At 39.2% G+C, this 20,691-nt stretch overlaps 1 protein-coding gene across 4 annotated transcripts; it reads right to left on the bottom strand.

Moving 5' to 3' along the window:
• Positions 1–444: 444 nt before the first annotated feature.
• Positions 445–20,372, bottom strand: LOC110844880 (RNA-binding protein Musashi homolog Rbp6). 4 transcript variants are annotated; one of them, XM_035847439.1, is made up of 12 exons: positions 20,119–20,372; positions 19,975–20,015; positions 19,810–19,891; positions 19,630–19,714; positions 19,479–19,520; positions 19,264–19,405; positions 18,926–19,008; positions 18,622–18,769; positions 13,219–13,251; positions 10,798–10,884; positions 1,545–1,648; positions 445–1,106 (listed from the first exon to the last, which is right to left on the bottom strand). In XM_035847439.1, the coding sequence occupies exons 1-12, from the start codon at positions 20,202–20,204 to the stop codon at positions 819–821; spliced, it is 1,221 nt and encodes a 406-aa protein (XP_035703332.1). In that variant the 5' UTR covers positions 20,205–20,372; the 3' UTR covers positions 445–818. The 4 variants fall into 4 exon arrangements, with proteins under 4 accessions (XP_035703332.1, XP_035703333.1, XP_021946898.1 ...); XM_035847440.1 differs by having other exon boundaries at positions 18,622–18,715; XM_022091206.2 differs by lacking the exon at positions 13,219–13,251 and having other exon boundaries at positions 20,119–20,371.
• Between the last annotated feature and the right edge of the window lie 319 nt (positions 20,373–20,691).

The raw sequence follows: 20,691 nt of genomic DNA, 5'->3' as shown, positions 1-20,691 counted from the left end.
TGCAAACAACAACATTTCTAAACTACTACTCCTCCTACCCAGAGATTTATGAATATCTAAACTTTATATGCTTTCTTCCCAACGTGTCACATGACGTGGCGGGCGGGCGTCGTCTCCTCTCTCCTAAATGATAATGTTTTTTTTTACTTATGGGATGATGCACGAAATGAGACTCTCTCCAATTTTTTTAGTGGTATCCATTCGTAAATGCGGCAGGTATCAAGGGTCCCTGAAAACAAGGTGAATGAGTGAGCACTTTGGCACCCCGGACATTTTTTATGCAAATCAGGCATCATTAACAACAACGACACGCCAAGCTGCATGGAAAACAAAACTATGGCCAAACGATAAATATTTACATAAGGTAAGTAAGTCAAGCAGCAAACTGGGTAGATTTATGGGAGGATTGTTTTCTAAAAAAATTGGCAATATTTCAAAAAAATGTATTATGCTACATACAAAAAAGTTTTATTACTCGGTGATCAAGTCATACATAAAAAACGGAGATTCACTTACAATCCTAATATTAATATCACATTAAAATGATTACCTTTCTTGCTTCTAAAAAAATACGACTGATTAAAATTGCGAGGATGATTATTGAGAAAAAAACACTGAGGTGAAAAAATGACTGATTGTTATTTCTCTCTATCCTCTTGACGAAGAACTGACTACAAAAAATGACTCCCTGGGAAAATAGGAACAAATTTAAGCGTACAGGACAAACCGACACACTAGTTGAGAAAATAAAATAATAGCGCCGGAGGTAGTTTGCGAAAAAAATAAAAATAAATAAGTACGAAACTGGTAGCCGACATCTAGAGCGTTTTGAGAAGGGCGCACAAAACACTAACCCGTGAAACGCCCAGAGTTGGGAAACCGGAAGGCTGTGGAGACGTGGTTTGGACGTAGCCCACCCCGTCACTCCCCGGACCGTAGATGTCCATGGGTTGCGGCGAGTTGGGCGTGGGGTACACCCGCGTCGACGGGAGAGACTTGACAATGTGCAGGACATCCTCCCCAATCGCACCCTCCAACCAGTTCTCAGACATGGAGGGACCGTTCTTGTCCAGCAGGTTGTTCGCCGTCATTTGACCCTTGCAGTTCTAAGGACAAGAAATACGTTCAATTTTTTGCACAAATTTTTCTCGAATGCCGAAATTTTGCAAATTTTTTTTTTATAAGTTGCCTCGGAAAACTGCCTCAAACTCGGGATTACTTCGTCTACATGATTTTTTCGCACAACTTTCTCTCTTGTTATGCCGAAATCTTGCAAATTTTTATAATAATTTGTCTCAGAAAACCATGTCAAACTCATTAATGTACATAAATTAAGTTTCTTCGCTCAAATTTCTCTCTCTTGACGTGAGCATGCCCAATTTTTTTTTTATTTCTACCATAATTTGCTTCAAAAAACCATCTCAAACTCGTAGTTACTTCGTCTACATAAAATAAATGTTTCCCCACAACTTTCTCCCTCTTGACGTGAGCTGGCCTAACTTGAGCCAGGGCGTGTCAGTCTGCCACCCTGGAAATGAACTTACTTGTGCATAGTCGTAATATCCTGACGCCAAGCTGGCCCTCTCAGCCGCATTGGAATTTCCCGTAGGCACCGGTGCTGCTGGAAAGTAGCCGTAGTTGGGAAACCCTGCAAATTAAAATAGACTCAAATTTCAAACTCGTCCACAACCCGAGTCAGCCAAAAAGCTAGATTTCTCTCTCCAACGGAAACTAAAGTACTCGTGTTTCCGTCCTCATCTAAGTAACGACCGATCAGTACATTGACTAGAATAATTAATTAATTAATTAATAATAACACACACAACAATATTCGCTACGCAAGAGTAGTGACCAAGCGTTATATCAAACCCACGACTCGTCTAGTTTTAATTAACCACAAGCAGCATGCACACTATGTCTCAAATCCGTCGTCCTCGTCGCCATCATCATCGTCGAAGTGGGTGTGGTATTCTCATCGTGCCCCGGAGAAAATTAGTTTTACAACTTCACCACCACGACACGCTAACGCTACGTAAATAACGACTATATAATCCCCATATTTTTTTATTATCAACTCTTCTCTACTACCAAACTATTTTATTATTCAATCCACTCCTGAGTCGGACGGTGTGCAGGGAGGATGTCGTATCCTGGTCGGTCTCGTTCTCTCTTTTTCTGAGGGGATTCAGATTAGAAATGGGGTCAAATTGAGACAACACGACGACCTCCCTGCACTGCCCCCCTTCTTTTGGTCAGTCAGTATAAGAGTAAGTATGTATCTCTCTCTCTCTCTCTCTAATGTAACAATACAAGAGTGTGAGTAAAGCTAAAAGAGTCAGTAAAGTAAATATACTTAACTAATAATAAATACCACCCAACCGACACACTAACCACCACCACGAAGGACGACTATCAACTAGAGATCCACTACTAATAAAGTACGACACTATTTTATTCATCTGTTATTTATGAGAGAGTACAAGAAGAAGAAGACTAGTGGATAACTTGCCAGGGAGGATTTTCCCATATTTCCCGCTCCTTTTATAGATGCGATGCGATGCGATGATGCTCCTGCAAGCATTAGTCAATTAACAAGTACAAGTGTCCCACTGGATGGAGGCACATCTATAGTAATCACGTTACGTAAGAAGAACTTTCTCTCCTCCGAGGGGAGCATCTGCTGCTGCTGCTGCTGCTGCTCTTCCTTCCTTCCTTCATACTGCTGCTCTCACTAATTCGACAAACACCCACTTTCCCCACAAAATAAACAAGGCTGACCACGGGAATTATGGGTGTCGAGATTTATAGAATTTTCCCTCAAAAAAATGAACAACCTACTTTTTCCTCGAAAAAAAACTCTACCTATTTACGACCGGGGAGATAAGTATGTAACTCGTCTCACTTTTACGATCTCTCTCTCTCTCTCTCATACTGTACACCTTTCCCTTCTCGGTAATAATTACCCTTGTCTCGCGTAAAACAAGAAGCGGCGACGGGATGAGATATAGATAACTATTAGACAAAATGGGTAGGAAAAACGTCATAAAATCTCCACCAGAGTAAATAATAATGGGGGTTCGATGCTGTTAAAACTCGTACTAAAAATGAACCAACCATGACACGAGTAGTTACGTAAATGTCAATTCAATGACATGTTACCGGCCTGAGATGACACTTTCACTCTCTCGGGAAGACTGAGATTGTGAGACCACTTTCTCTCTCCGGGGCTGTGCGGGGAGGAGGTGACCCCCATTTTCTGTAGTGGCCTTACCCCGTCAAAAAAGTCGCGTCCTTCCCGCACACCTCTCTATCTGGCTAAAATACTGGGGACGAGCTTGTATTAAGTGTCTTTCGTCACGGAATCACGTACGTATAAAAAACTTCACTTTCAGCCACGGGAAAAACACAAACGGAGCGAAATAGTGGAACGGATTGGAGCAAAAAGAAATATCTACACACAGACTGCTGCTTTTGAAGGCGTTCATTTCGATATATTGTTATTATCCTTGGACGACTGGATTTATTAAAAGGTCATCAAGTACGAGGGGACCTTTCATTAATTGTATGGCACAAAAATGACTACTCTTTTTTAACAAGTAAGTAACTCTCCTCCTAAGAAGGAATGAAATTGTCCTCTGAGGTCAACCTAGGTCACGTTTTCCGACAGAATTATTAACTATTAGTGGTAGTAGTAATACATACACAAAAAACTAGAGAAGACCGACGTCACAGAAATACATATGTACACATACACGAAAACACACACACAGACAGACACAAAATACATTTAGGACGACGATTACTCGCTCGTTCTCAATTAATAGTGGTGGTGGTTAAGTAAGAAGGAAGAACAATAGCCACGATTAAAACCATAGGGTTCACAAAAAGTTGTTTTCTAAGAAATCCTATTTCTCGGGCAGCATATTCAAGAGAAAGACACAGAAATCTATCTAACTCGTCCCCACCCAAGAAAAACACGGAACCCTGATAAAAATAGTGTCCTCTGGAATAATTAACAGAGCAGCAGCAGCAGCAGGAGGAGGAGGACGAGGAGGAGAAATATGAACAAAAGCTGCCAATTTAACTCTTTTCCGACTAAAATGCTCCCAGGAACCAATTAACTAAAACTCTCTCTCTCTCTCTCTCTCTCCAGGCACGTCGTTGTTGACCTATTCTACTGCACACCCTTTCGTTTTCTACAACTAGAGCACACGCCGAAGAAGAAAAGGCAGACACAAAAATGGCAAACTAAACGACACACAAGAACATTATTATACTACTCGTGGCATAGGAAATTATGCAACTAACAAAATAATTATACATACGATACGTAGCTAATAAAGGAGAAAAAGAACACACTTTTTTCATTTTAATCTGCTACTTCTACTTTTCAGGCTTTTTTTTACACAACAATTTCAGAAATTTCTTGTGGGAGTGACAAAAACGGAGAGGAAAAAAGAATAAAGAATTTTATTTTTTTTAAGTTAAATTTCCAACTGGTCCCTTTTTCAATTTAAATTTCTCACTCTCTCTCTCTCTCTCTCGCTCTTTCTGCGTCTGCCTCTGCCTTGCTGATCTGCGTTTAATTACTCGATTAAATTTAATCTCTGCTGCAGTATAGAAATGAATGTGGGCATTTTAATTACTGGCCGCCTCCTCCCGCCCATTTGTGTTTACTTGGATCGCTCTTATCACTCCATTCAAGCCGTTTCCTCCATCGTTCGCTGGTAAATTTTGCTACACTATTGCGGCGCACAACAAGTAAGAAGTTTCTGAAAAAGGGGAATGACAGACCTGGCCTATGGATGGATGGATGGATGGATTATGGCTCCCTCGCAGGGGCAGGGGGGGGTCCTTCTGTTCGGGTGCTAAAAACTGTCACCACCACCACCCCCACTTCATGGAAACATCGGTTGGACAAGAAATATGGCAAAACTACTCTCTCTTCCTGGAACGGGCGAACTGCTGCATTTCTTTTTTAAAATAGTGGAGAGACGAGAGACAAATATTTTACACAGAGATGGACACCACCACAAAAAAGGACTACACAGCGCTAATACATAATCATCATGATCCTAGAATTTGATAAGTATTAAGTGTAAAACTAGAATAAAATATGTACGATGCCAGATTTTTTTTACTACTCAACTAGTTTTTTGCACATGAGAACTCGCTAATTTTTCCGTCCTCATGAAAGAGTAAGTATAGAAAGATGCGTATGATAGATAGATCGTATGTACATATACACTCCTCTCACCCACCACGCCTCTTAATCACCCTGCTAGGTCAAAATGTGGAGTGGAATAAGTAAGATATTCAGGTGAACAAGTGTTAACAAATGTGTATAATTTCACCACTACAAAATATTTATATATTCCTGGCGAACCTTAGTTTTTAACGATTTTACTCATGAATTTAAAGCTTCACTTCACCACTTGACGATAACAGATTTTTTGATAATTAAATCAAGTTTAATATGATAAAACAATAATCTAGGGTCTCGAATATTATCGAAATCAGATCAAAATCGGATTTTTGATAAAGGTTTGGATGAGCAAAAACCGTGTTTTCCGTTTTCTTTCGCCCTTTTCAGTGGGCGCAAATGTGGAGTCAAACATATCCGAAGAGCATCAAAATCCATTATCGACACGTGATGAAGCTCTCTCCATCACTTTTTCCTGCTTAAAATTCGAACATTCCCCTCCCCCCAGAATAAAATAGCGACTAATTAAGCGACGTGGGGGCAGGATACATACATACATACTTTTTAAAAATATTTACACGCACACACACTCAGCCGACCAGTCTGTCTCTCTGGTTTGACATTTTATTCATTTTTTTATTTACTGCATCATCATTTTGTCTTTTTCCTCTCATCACATACAAAGAAGAGCAGCCTTTAATAAAAACACCACTTTTTTCATGTATTTTTTTCTTCCCCCCTCTTCTTCTTCTTAACGGTATATACTTATCATGTAATTATTGTTATATCATTATTTAGATAATCATTAATAGTAAATTATTTAGATTATTAAATACTAAATATTTATTATTATCGTCATCATCGTATCCAAATATTTTTATAACTTCATCTTCACCACGTAATAAATTATTGCCATGTTGATCAATATTTGTTTGTATAGATTCAATTCTTCTTCTTCTTTTCCTTAAAATTAGCTAATTTGACTAAATCTTTCTTTCTTTCTTTCTTCCTTTTTCTCTTTTCTCGTGGGAAACAAAAAACTCAAAAAAGTTTCACATTTCAGTTTGCATTTCAGAGTTAAAAAATTATAGAATTTTATATCGTCGTCTCCTCGATTAAATTTCGTGAAGACTTTACTGGTATGTTTATTTATTTATTTCTTTATTTAGTTTAGCCTTCGCACCAGGGTTTGTAAGCCGTGGAAACTTTGGAAATTTTGGGAGAATGCTAACAAAACTTAAAATAAAAAATATTCATAAAGTGGTATTTTTGTCAGATCTTTTTTTCTTTCTTTGTTCCTCCCAAGTTTTACAAAGGTTACACGGGTTACAAATCTTGACGTGAGAAAAATTGTGTCGAAGAGAAAAAAATTATCACCATTTGGTTGATTTTTTTTTATCCCGTCGTTCATTAAGTATCTTATTTTAGTAAATATTTATGTAGGATCAAGTTTTTTTCTCACTTAAAAAAATTCTTAAAAATTATTTCTCATCACGTCATCTGAATCGATGTATCTATTTATTTTGTAAATCAATGACTGGTAGAAAAAGGCAGTCTTTCTCATGCGACAAGTTTGTAAGTATGAGTTGATGATGGGTTCATTTTTTTACTAGAATTTTCCCCCTGTGTGTGTGATTGGTGTTTTTTTTTGTTTTGCACGACTAGATTCCCTTAGTTTTTTTTGCTCCTTGTTTAATTATGAGATTCTCAAGAATAATTATGGAGTGTCGAATAAGTAGCTGTACAGTTTTAATTCTGGGTTTATTTTCCTTCGTGCCAAAATTTGTCGAAGACGATGTGAACAACACGGTTTGAGAAAGCTTGCTTATCTCGTCGTGTCATTTTTAGTCTCAAGCAGTATAGATAGAGTTACCATTTTTTTACAAGTATTCATAATCATGTAACTCAATAGTAATTTACATTGGAACACAAATAAATCAGCATTTTTCTTAATCCCTTCAAACCTTAAAACTGCACAGTTATTTACGGGACACTCCTTAAATAAAATAAAATACGTCCGCATTGCCAGCATATAAATTAATGCACAATTTCCAATTCTGCCATCAAAAAAGGAATGAATAAATGGGATCATGATATGTTGAAGAAAAATGTGCCGTTAAAAATCAATTTTCTCCTCAAAAAGAAAAAAGAAAGTAATCAAACCGTTTCAATTCTTGGAAAGATAAATTTAAAAAATGACAAAAGACGATCGGATTTTACCCAAATTAAAAATTCTTTCGTACAACAAAGTGGCTAAATTTGGCAGAAAAGGCAGAGACCTCCACCCACCCACCCACACGTTGTCGTCGTCGCCGTCGTCCTTATCAAAGAAACTGATTGCGAAATTCTTTCACCCATGAGAGAGAGAGATGAAATATTTCGAATTTTGCATCCTCGTAGGCTGGCTAAATTTCATTATTTGTGCATCAAAGGGTGCAACGTATAAATAATGGATGGGTAAAATGTATAAGAACTTTTCGACCACGTGGAGCTCGCGAAATTATGCAATAATCCGTATTACAGACCACCCTCAGAGTCAGAGAGCCTTACTTTCATCTCTGGGATGCTACATGCGCAAATCTACGTACGTAACCTTATTTCCACAAATCTCAGAATTACGACATGATCAACACACCCACAACCCTCGCCTTAAAGGCCTCGCAGAAAGGATGTGATCCACCGAAACGGCCTGACCCCGTCAAAAAAGAGACGCCACATCCTCCCCGCACGACCACTCTAATACTTTCCGTCACGCACGCGACTGTTTATGATTTGGTAAGAAAAACCGAATAAATTTTATGCCCCGCTACGTCCTACCTATTTTTACCCCTATTATGATTATTACAATGCCTCCATGTAGTAAATAGGTCGTCAATCATCATTACCTACACACACACACATACACATCTATCTATCTATCTAGCAATCAATCAATAACCGGCCGAAGAGATCGATATCATATTTTATGTATGAAGATTGTCTCCACATGATTAACTTGGATTCTGATTTGTTTCATCGCCCCGGAAGAAGAACAAGGAGGAGGAGAAAGCAGTAGGACGAGGATATCTTCATCTTACAATACTCGCCTAAAATTAAGTCGTCGTCCACTAAATATTTACCAATAATGCCCCCTACCTACTCCTACCTACGTACATAAGCTACTATTGATTGTGACACCAACCGACTACGCGAAGAAATGCTACATACATATTTTCCCCTTCTTTCTCTCTTCTAAAACTTCTAGGAAATGACTACGGTAACGATTTTCTAGTCTAAAAAAATTCCCTTCCTTCCTTGACCGGCTTGAGGGAAACGTGCTCTCACCGTGGTAAATGTGATGTATCACAAACTCGTTATCTCGTTAGAGACGAAGAACCTGAAGACCTTTTTTGACCCAGATTCACATCCCTCCTGCCCGGCCTGCAACTTGACAAATCATTTTTATTCCTTTGCTTGGGTCACGTTTGAAATTTGTCCTCATACTTTGACGCACCACAAAGTTCTCTCTCTCTCCTGTCTGACGTCACATAATGGATATATTTTTAGTCGGCATAGTTCTAAGCGGTTTGCATATTACTCTCTTCTCTCTGTCTCTCTGCCCGTGTGTTAAATGGGATATAGAAAATTATGAATAGATAGAAAACATCACTTCACGTGTTGGTTGGCAAAGTACTAATGCAACCACTTATAAATCCTGCACTCTGCTAAAATATGTCCGTCCGCCTGTTCCCAGCCTTCCAAATTTTGGCTCTGTACAAGAAAGAACCCAGAGTTCGCCTCTTTTTTTAAGGGGTGTCCATTAATTACGTGTCTCGACTCCCACCCGCAGACGTAATTAAAGAAGGAGAGAAGAAACCCATCCATATTTTTTGTACTGCATCCTCTCTCTCTCTCTTGTTCTTATCTGTACCAATTTATTTCCGGAGAGTGCAGCAGCGGGTGAGGTACGTCCGTACGTAGACACAGATGCAGATCCAATCTGCACCGAGATGCATTTAAGGGGGGTATGTGTAATAATGAGCAGAAGACCGTTTTACTTTGTACCTTGTCACTCGAATCTTTTTTTTCTCTTCTTTTCGCAGAGAAGATATCCACCCGGATGAGTTATGTGAAATGTTAGGGCTCAATTGTGACACAGACCGACAAAAAAAACTTTGTTTGCCAAGCGGGATTTAGTTTAAACCACAATAATGCCATGCCACACCATTCCATTCCGTATGTACATATGTAAATCAAAAGTATTGTGTTGTCGTGTCTATTTTAAACCTGTGTTCTGTTCTTCTCTCTCCCTCTCCGCCGTCGCAACAAATGGTGTGGCATTTCACTGTGTACATAAAATGTGAAATCAAGAGAGAGAGTAAGTACACGGAATTGCCTATAAAATCAATTTAACGCCAACAAACAAACACTTGACACATACGACGAGTTATGTACGTACGTACGTACGTGTCAGACCACGTGACCATCAACAAACTAATTAATGCACACATGGAGAATTCGAGGAGATCAGGATCATAATAATCGACTTCCAACCAACTCGTATATGTACTCGCATAATAATTTGTACGTACGAGTATACAGCATCCAAAAAAATCCCCTTCTTCTTTTAACCACCATTAGGCCAAACTCCTCAACGTATGTACGGACACCCCCAAGAAGTAGTCGTTGCATAGGAAATATTGGAATATTTTTACGACCCACCACCAAATCGACCAAACTACTTAACCAGAAAATTAAGACGAAACCAAACCAACCTTCAAGATGTAAGTAGAAGAGAGGATGCAGGATGTCCAGAAAAAAATGCTCACTCACTAATGATTAAACCCCCCTTTTTACACCACCACCACCACCACCAGGGAATACATAACTAATATAACAATTCCTAACCCTACTTATTCCACGTCGCATATAGTATACATACATTTCTCAGGAAGACTATGTAGTCATCGTATTTATGATAAATAAATACCTGCGTGACGAGGAGGCATTTATATTTCAAAATAAAATTATCATCTCATCTTTTTCTCATAATCTCCCCCGTTACAAAAGAAAAAATCCCAACAAAAGTCTTTCTTTGTAGAACGCATTCATTTGTTTAAAAAAAATCCCCCCTTTAAAAAAAGTGACTCCTTGTTTGACACAATTTGTACCCATCTTTCCTCGTTATTTTTAATTTTTATCAAAAAAATCTCACTAAAAACGAACCCCTCCTCCCACGATTAAAATACTGTCTTTGTCGTCTCAATTCCTCTCCGGGCAAGCAAGACGACACGATGTACATCATATTTCCAAAATTATGGACTAACAACAATCGGACTAGAAAACAACCCCCCCGTCGTGCGTGGTAATAGAATTATGATAAAAATGCTCCCTTTCTTTCGATACCTTCTGGTTATACATTTAGGTAAGTGTGTAAAACGGTACGTATTATGAATGACTCGTCGTCTTGTCTTGTCACGCGGTGTCGTGCTTCAAGGAGGAGAAGAAGGGGAAGAAGAGTGAGATTCATCCAAGAAATGCGGAACGAATTTTATGTGTTCACAGTTTCATAGAGTACAGACAGTCGATGGGATAAGGTAGACATAAAGGAGTACCTGTCGGGTAGGGGAGGCCGAATCCTGCGTATCCTGAGTACCCACGCCCGGTCGCGGCGTACGCTGCGTATGCCGCCGTGGGAAAACCTGGAGGAAATTGGAGACACATAAATTAGTTTTATTTTTCAGCAATACTTTCACTACTAAATTCTATACGGAGAGACATTTAGCGACCGCGTGGTATACACGGCCGCCGCGCTTTTTCCACATATTTATAAGCAGCGATGCAGGCAATATAATAGACAAGATGTGTCCTACGTATACGTACTCATTTTTTTTAGCTGGGAGACCATACATGGGAAAAAAGGGGGATTATTTTTTTCTCTGGTAGGATTTTGTTAGCGGGGATTAAGTAACAAAAATTAAGTAAGGAGGACAACAGACGAGAACAAGACAAATTTATGAAACAATACAACCACGTCGACCGGGTCGGAGGTTCTGTTCACGCATCAAATCAAAACTCTTTTCACAACAGATTCTTTTTTTGTCGGAGTCGTCGCCTTATTTAGAAATTATCGTGTCACAGTTATTCCTGTTTTTGTGGCCTATTTGCATCCTCTCCTAAGACGTGAAATGAAACAACCGGTGGCTAACTAAGGAAAATCTCGTATGCGGGCATAAAGGATCTTCTATCCCCCTCCCTCAAAAAATGGCATCCTTTATGCACCAGCCCAACAAATCTTGATGGAAAAGTTGGCTCAAGTCAAGTAGTAAATAATAAAAAAAATAATAAAAAGTCAAAAATTCGTATAAGCTCTCACCACACTTCACACTCTACAAACAAGTAAGTGCACATATCGTCGTCATTTCATCCTGTATTAGCTAGCGTGCCGTACAATAAACAATTATTAGAGTCAGGTAATCAGAATCAGTGTGAAAATAGCTTTGCCGTTTTGATGCGGTTAAACGAAAAAAGGGGAAAAACAAACAACATGCAATTTTTTTAAGTAACGAGTTAAGGGTAAAACTTAATTAAAAGGTTTTCATATGCATAAACTATTAGGTATTATAAGCGAGGGGGGAAAAAAACTAGAAGAATCACATCACGTGTGATCCCACAGACCGCGTTACATACAAGACACAGACATACAACAAACTACGACATTTATTTATATTATCCTTATTTTTCTACACTACTTGGCATTTCGCTCACTACGCGATAACTACACAATTCCTCTCCCTCCAGTACGATCTACATACGTCATTTCAACTCATTTTCTGGCCCCGACATCAAAACCATCTACTTACGTCAAAGGAACCTTTGCAAACAAAAAATTAAGACAGTTGTTCATTTCGATATCATCATGGCGAGAAATGAGAGAGGAGAAACGACGCAGCGTATGTAGTAAGTACGAAAAAAGAGGGGATTTTGGCGGCGGCGGCGGCGTGACGTGTGGCTAATATTCTCGTGTCCTCCTCCCCTCCCCCCCTCGGCCGGTGTGCGAGAGAGAGAGAACAGAGAACAAGGACGTAATGCGACGAGATTTCATAATTAACAACTCCCATCCCATTAAAACTATTTGCTAATAAGGAACGACACCAACATTTCGACTAAGACTAGAATTCTATCTATAAATTGCTACTAAAAGAATGTCATCTTCATCTTCAGATCCCTACCCAATTCCAGGATAAGCACCCCACACCCCCAAAAAAACAATACGCACTAGACTAGACTAGACCAAAACCAAAAACTTATTACTGTCCTACATATTTGCGACTATTCCGCAAAATTAATAATTTGCACAAATTTACCTGTTCCTCCTCCAGGAAATAAAACTCTGGTATAAAAAACTCCATATTTAACCCTCCTCCCCCCCAAAAAAAGAACAAATCTTTGTCATCCTCCCCTCTTACGGACCCTTCGACCAGGTGCAGATTCTCATCTCATCTCTTTCCCCCCTCCCCCCGAGCCATGATAATTATCATTATTCGAATAACTCGGATTTGAAAGAGCTGTCACAAAGTTGGCAGTTACGACCAAACATCTGCTTCCGGGACTCGATTGGTTTCTTTCTCTCGGCGCAGAACGAAACCTACCTTCTTCTTCTTCTCGTGGGGTTATCTTCATCTTTGAAAAAAACTAACTTACTACTTAACTGACTTCTCGCACAGTCAGTCAAACACACACCGGCCGATGCTACATATTTAAATACCACTCACCCCACCAACCACGATACGTACGATGAGAGTATTAATAGTTATGGATGGGAGTTAAAAACGTATGAAAATGAGAAGCATTTTTTCCCTTGCTCGCTCTCTCTCTCTGTTTCTCTCTAATGAATACACGACGGCATTGTATGTTCCTCTTTGGAAGAGGAGGACGACGACGAGCATATATTAACCACACACAAACACACACACACGTACGACGACGACACACGGTCCAAAAATATCAAACCAGTTTCAATTATGTTGACATACCATCAGGCAACGCTCCCAAAGACCACATTAAATCTATTAAGTGCGAGCGGCATAGAAAAAAGGGAACAAGAGAGAAAAATATAGTCAAATATATATGAATTATTTTCAAACATGTTCATATGATGGGCTATGCTACGCTACAGAAGTGTTCGATGGGTGGATGACACTTTTCCTCCAGTCGTGCCTCCTCTCATATGCAAATTCCTTCGAGAAATGGTGCTAATTTTAGTAGGGGACGGAAATATGCTGGAAATTGAGTCTAATCTAAATTGGCTATCCTTCGTAATTAGTCCTGTTATTGTAATACTACGAGTATTAATTTTACATCTATTTTAAGTAAGGGATGTGCAGAAAGGATGCGACCTTCTCATAAAAGGACAGACTTTCCCAGCAAGTAACATTTAAGCCCGTCAAAAAAAGGAAGACTTTTTCGCGAATTTTGACCAATTTTTTTCCCTTCACAAATTTTTACTCAAAAACTGGCTTACATATTACCCAGGTGGAAAAGTGGGACAAAATCCTGACCAAAAAACCAGAGGCCACATCCTTCCCACCAACCACACTAATAAACTAATCTCTATGAGATGCCGCTCTTTAAAAAAGGGTGATCCCGGAGTTTGTTTATTATTATTAGTGCCGCGTGTTGAGACATGATAAGCACTTAACGAGAGACCAATAATCCGAGTCGTGTTAGGAATGTTAGGACAAGAAAGGAGGAAAAGTGCTGGTGAGAGTGAGAGTGAAGTGAAAGTGATTCAATGCACCTATCCATTTATGCTCGCGTGCCGTAAATTTTTTTTGGTGCTAATTACGTACAACAACAATTAAGTAAGGAAGCCATAGAAAATACATAAGATAAGTTTCCGATTTCAAATTTATTAAAGTCCGAACGACCAACCACGCAACAAATTCTATACACAACTGACTAACTCTAAGCCGAGCCGGGGGAGGAGAGGCCTCCCTCGTGCAAGGTATTATTTTATAATCAAAAACCATCTAACTAAAATATGTAAGATTCCTAAGAGATTTTTTTAGCTTTTAGTAAGGTAGGCATAGTGTAAGGTGTAGTAAAAGTAGTAGTAGTAAAAAGTACGACTCATCAATAATACTCATAAGTATACAACAACTGCAACGACAACATTAATAGATTACGGTAAAGGTAGGTAAATACGGACGACCGAGGACTAACTAATAATCAAGGGGCCGTGCAGAAAGGATTCATTCCCCAGGAAAACAAATAATTAATTCCCCTCCCCCCGGATCAAAAATTACCCACCGACCAATGTTACCGACTTTGCAAAAACCCCATCCTTTCTCCATGCCTCCTTCCTGATTGATACGTACGTACGAATCTCTCGACAAGGCGGCGACACAAGTCGGTACAACTTTTTTTATGGCCGCGTTGAACAAGAACAACAAGTTAAATAATTACGACTGACAAATCTACAGACTTTCTCTCGTACTACTACCCAACAACAAGTTGTTATTAAACGGAATGTTTTCAATAATTGGTAAAAAAAGAAGGATAATTATTAGATTACGATTTCTTTAACCACTCAATCTTATACGCAGGAGGACAACAAAACTAACAATCTAAAAGAGTAATTAAGAAGAAGAGAAGAAGAGGACGACAAGTTAGAAGAAGAAGAAGAAGACGAATATCTACACATACCTAAAATAGTGTCTCGCTTACTAATTAGTATTATTTTTGTGGTTTGTGGTTCTTTTCGGGACAATTGTGGAGAGAAGGAACAGGTTGAGGAGAGAAGAAGGAGGGGACAAAAGTTGACATAAACGAGCCTAATTTAAAACCATCACTCAACACGTAATAATAATAATGATCCACTTTATGGCATAAAACCAAACTTCATCTCGGCCCAATTAGGATGGAAAAGTAAATAATTGTGGAAACTTTGCTGCCTCAAAATTTAATTGAGTGCGGTCATGCGGTCGGCTTTGTCGTCAGTCACTCGACTCGACGGTGGGCATGAGTGGAGATGAAAAAGAAAGTTAAAAGAGCCAATTAAATCATCACGAAGGTGCGACCGCAGGGAAAAATTATTAATTTTGAGGGGGCTGGAAATGCAAGGTGAAAATTTTCAATATTTTAGTGATGTTTTTTTTCTAGACTCGTTTATATAACTTTTACCAGGAGAACGAGGAGTGAGATTTAATCTACACTTTTCATTATTTATACACTACGTATTTACGTAAGATGTGAGACAATAATAATTAGGAGACAGATTTATACGAAGAAGGACGACACAGGCTATGGATTTACGTGATCTAAAACTTTCTCTTGTAATAACACACTTAATATTTCTCTTGCAAAACCACAAACTAATAACACGATGAAGTGGCAAAAGTCTAGAAAAAAAAACATTATTAATCACACGTATTTACATAATATGAATTAAAAATGTAGAAAAAAAACAACAAAACTATGACTAAACGAAGATATGTATGTGTAAAAAAAACATGGCATGAAATTTAACCTGCCCTTAAGGGTAAAAATTCCTAAATGTATGTTCCCAAAGAAAAAAATGAATGGATGGATGGATAATTGCACGGATGAATAAAATCTCTCTCGCCTGTGTTCCCTTTTCAGTAATGGAAGGAAAAAAATTCAGTCAAATTCCCACGTGCCCCTTCTTTTTCGCAATTAGTGAGTGCCCCTTCCTTATTACGTAAGTGTAACAAAACCACAATCATCCAGACTGGCTGACTTTCCGGATGAAAAATTGAGGTGAGACTATTGATCGATTTCACCATAAATTTCACCACTAAAACTTTCCCTCTTGCTCGAGAAAAGTAGAGAATAAATAATAAGTCCCTCTCTTCATGGTTCCTTCCCCGAAAGAAAAAGAAAACCGGCTTCTTTTAAGAGACACAATCTTAACCAAAATGTGTTCCCCTCGTTAAAAAACCTATGATTGCAAAGATAAGGTGTACATTTATTCTTCTTTGGCACGGATTAATTACCACCATGGTTAACTTCTACCTAAATACGATTATTTGCATACTGCAGTTAAAATCTCAACCTCACTGATTCTCTACGTAAATAGATACGTAGCTAGCTACATATTTATGTCTTAATGAGATAGGTAAATAGTAAATATTTGTTGCTTATTGCATTCTCAATCTCAAAAAGGATCTCTCCATCTTACTTAAATATTATTCACTGCTGGATTCTTCTTCTCCTATTTATTTATTCACACTTGACTGGCCTGGCACAAGGGAAATTCAATGAGATTATGTATTCCGTACGCTAAAAGTATGACTAAAACTGACTCGGAAGGTGAGACTAGGCCACCTGCATTTCAATAGACATGCATAAATACAGGCGAGAGGAAGACGCATATTTAGCAATAAATCTTAATCTTACGAGTGGTGTGCCACTACCATAATTCTCATTTGAATTTTCCCTACTAATTTCTCCACGGACTTTTTAATACTATAAATTCTCATTATTATTAGAGTCTAACGGGTGGGGAATGCAGACTTGGGTGTAAAGAAGCCATTACTTTTTCATGAGATGTACATATGTCCTTACGTTACGTAATATTGTCGTCCTCTCGGCCGGCCACAATTTGACCGTGATATGATGAATGATGTCCTGTTTATGAGCCCATACTCACTACACCACTACGAACTACGTGTAAACCACTAGATGTGAAAATCTGTCGTATTTCTTTCCCTACTTTCTCCCACACTTTCTCCTCTAGACTACAAACTACTCACTCCTCTCGGCTAGAATATTCCTCTAGTAACAAAAATATCTGGAAAAATATATGTGTAACCTGCATTGCATCCGCCATATGCACCATCCATTCAGTATTCGACAGAGAACCAAGGAAAGGGTGGCTTCAAATTTTTTGACCTCGTAAAAATCACACCCTTTCCGCACGACCCGTCGTCACCTTTTTTTAGCTGCTACACGAACTATTATTATTCATTCTATTTTTTTCTTATCAACTGAATATTCAGAAGGTGGTCTCCTCTCGTCTCATCCCATTTGTATTTTTCTCCTCTCTGCTAATAACTCGAGGTACAATATTTACACGCTTGAAAAAATGCATTCACTTTCATCACACTACATATTTACTATTACCTTCCTGATAAAAAGATATGTATAATTTGTTCTCGTTTTAATTTTGGCACGATTTTTGACGTTGAGTTGCATATTATTAAAATCTCGCTAAATTTCTAGGTAAGAAATAAGTCTTTCGTTAAGTGGCTTTGTCTTATGGGCGAAGAAGAAGAATGGTTGATTGAGCGAATTTCTGTAAGTAACTGGCCTAAATGGAATAGAAAATAGCTAAAATCTATCTCTAGGTATACGAATTTCATCACATCTTTATTTCTTGACTGACGGAAAGATATCCCCCTCCTCCTTTTTGGTCTGGTTCGTCTCTATCTATCTAATAGGCCGAAGGACGAAGAAATGCAGTTTCGTCACGACATGATATTGTATGTTTGAGACGGATGGATTTGGTTTTTTCTTTTGGCGAATTAATACTTTACTGACTAACTAATTTATAAAAATTAGATATAAATCTCTCACTAAAATCTCACTAAATTTCACTCACGGTGTAACAGACTAGTAGATTGATCCCTCTAGAAACTATATGTATACACGTGTATATGGAAAACCATTAATTTCCTATCCTAAAATACTATACTTTTTTGTACTAGACTACATTTTTCCGAGACTAATTTCTTAATAAGACACAACTACGGGCGGCTCAGAATTATTGTGCGCGAAGGAAGAAGAGGAGGACCAGAATCATGGCTTGTCTGCAGTCCTGTCCCCTTTTTTTGATAAGTTTGTCTCAATATGCCCCTCACACAAGGCCTATTCGGGATTTCTCCCAGTTTTGTCTATAGCTTTTTGGGAGTACTTATTTCATGTTCAGCGAAAGAGTTGGTGGTGGTGCTGGGAGAAGGGGAGGAACTGGGGGGTGATATTTGGAGGTAGGAGATTGTAGTAAGGAGTGGTGGAAAAGTTATTGGCTGCTGGTGTGGTGACGACCCTATCTCAAATCCCTACCGTCTGAATGGGGAGCATGGTCAGGCCGATGGTGGGGTGGTTAATCGTAATGCCGGCAGCCTGGTGGGCCACGTTGCCATGGTGATTGGCAGCGGCGATGACGCCAAAGAGGTTTTTATGGTGGGGGTGGTGGTGATGATGGTGCGTCGTAGTCATGTAGGGGGCGAGACCATGCTCCAGAGTGGAGAGAATGTGGTGGTGTTGCGTATTCCTAGGACCACCCCCACCCCCACTGCCGGATGATGAGAGTGGGATTGCATAGGGCGTATAGCGGATGGACGCGGTTTGTTGGGGGGCAGGGGATGCGTGGTGATGGGTAACCCCGCTCATGGTCGGAATTAGAATAAACTCACCATAACTCGCGGCCCGAGTTGATGTCGAGGCTCGTGCCTTGGCCAGATTTGCGGGGAGCATGACCTCCTTGGGTTGCGCTTTCTTACACTCGACCTGTGAACCAAGGGACCCAACACTGTTAGTAGGAGTAGAACCAGTCCCCGACGTCTGTGAGAGGAGGTAAGTAGAGGAGAGAGGAGAGAGTGTTGTAGTATTTCGAGAAAAAAAATACTGGACTTTTCTTCGTAGATCCGGCTCAAATTATTTCGAACTCGGGTGGGGCAATGGGCATGGAATTTGTATTTTTGTTCTGTGTACACTTACCATTTTATTGTTGATTTCGTGAAAATGGATCTCACACACTTTATCGACGACGTCTTCATTTTGGAAAGTGACGAATCCAAAGCCTAGAAAAAAAATAATAAAAAATAACCAAATTGAAATCCATTGACGCAGGAGGATCAATTTCCATCTCATTCACGAGACTGAATTATATTAAAAGTGAACTCTTTCCACTAACACACACTACGTATATACACCAGCACTGTCAGTCATGTCATGTCATCATAACTCATTCATTCTTCTTCTTCTTCTACTTCTTATCCTTATCATTTTTTTCTAACAACTTTATACACTTTTTATTCCATGTGTGTCGTACGTACCTCTGTGTCTGTTGGTTTGCTTGTCGAACATGAGCATGGCATCCTCAATAGGGCCAAACTGTTCAAAGTAGGTTCGCACATCCTCAATCGTTGTGGGTGCTGAGAGGCCCCCGACAAAAATCTTCTTTGTCCGAGTCACCATCTGAGAAGAAAAATGTATCGAGTTTTCAAACTTGCAAATTTTTAAGCTAAACCAATAACAAGGATATGCATACCTTGGGATGAGCTCTCCTCGGGAATGCAACTTTAGGATCAATCTGCAACAATTAGCATGAAGACATCATTATCATGATCATCGAACTAATTTGCATGTGCATGTCTATCCATGTAAAGAGGGGAAACTTGATAATATTGAAATTGACGTACTTTTTTCCCATCCAATTCATGAGTTCCTTGAGCCAATATTTTATCCACGGCGGATGGATCGGAGAATGTGACAAAGCCGAAACCTCTACAAGTTTGAATATTTTTACCATTTTTATGCTGATTTTCACTTTTCGCAACTTTTTTTTCTCTAGATAAAAAAAAACACTTGAAAATTTTTACCTGGATCTCCTCGTTGTTGGATCTTTCATCACCATAACTTCCGCGATTTCTCCAAATTTGCTGAAATAATCTCGTAAGCTCTCTACAAAAAAGAAGTACAAATTTTCACACTTTTGCAAAAAATTTTCCTCTTTCTAAAAGAAAATTCCTATTTCCTATCCTCACCAGGACTAGTTTGCCAGCTTAGACCACCAATGAACATTTTCCTAGATTTATCAAAAAATAAAAAATCATCTCATCTCTCCATAGCATAAAACCATCAACATCAAAAAGAGTATCATTTTGACCCCTGAATTTCAAATTTCTTACCCCGGATCGTTCGGAACTTCGGCCTGGATTACCCCCTCGCTGCCCGAGTTGTCCATTTTGACGACGAAATCTAAGTCTTCACTCATGTCAAAGGTTCAAAACAAAATATTTTTACGTGAAGATAGAGAGAGAGAGAAAGATGTAAAAGTTATGAGAGAGAGAAACTACTACAAGTAGATAAAACTGGACACTACGAAGACGAGCACCTACAGCCAGCCAACTACACTCCGTCAAACTACAAAGAGCAACTGAGCCTCGTTCCCGGCCATTTTGCCTGATAAGCGCCTCCTCCTCACACATACCTCCACCCAGCTCACTCACTCCAACGTGAACTCCTCGCTCACCAAATGTACGGCACGGTACGGAACCGCTTCTGTCCGTAAGAACAACATTGATACTCTTCCTCCACCACCACAACCACTACCGTCATCAGAATAATAGCAGCAGCAAGTCTGGAGCACGATGCTTATGCCGGTATTATGACGGTGATGGGACAAATTTGGGAGAAAAGGTGTCAATTATGGTAGCACGAGGAAAAAAGTTGGGATTAATTAGTTCGGAAGAAGGTGATAT

The sequence above is a fragment of the Folsomia candida genome, unplaced genomic scaffold, assembly GCF_002217175.1.
Source record: "Folsomia candida strain VU population unplaced genomic scaffold, ASM221717v1 Fcan01_Sc002, whole genome shotgun sequence".
Taxonomy (NCBI): Eukaryota; Metazoa; Arthropoda; class Collembola; order Entomobryomorpha; family Isotomidae; genus Folsomia; species Folsomia candida.
This window is presented reverse-complemented; position numbering and strand designations above follow the sequence as displayed.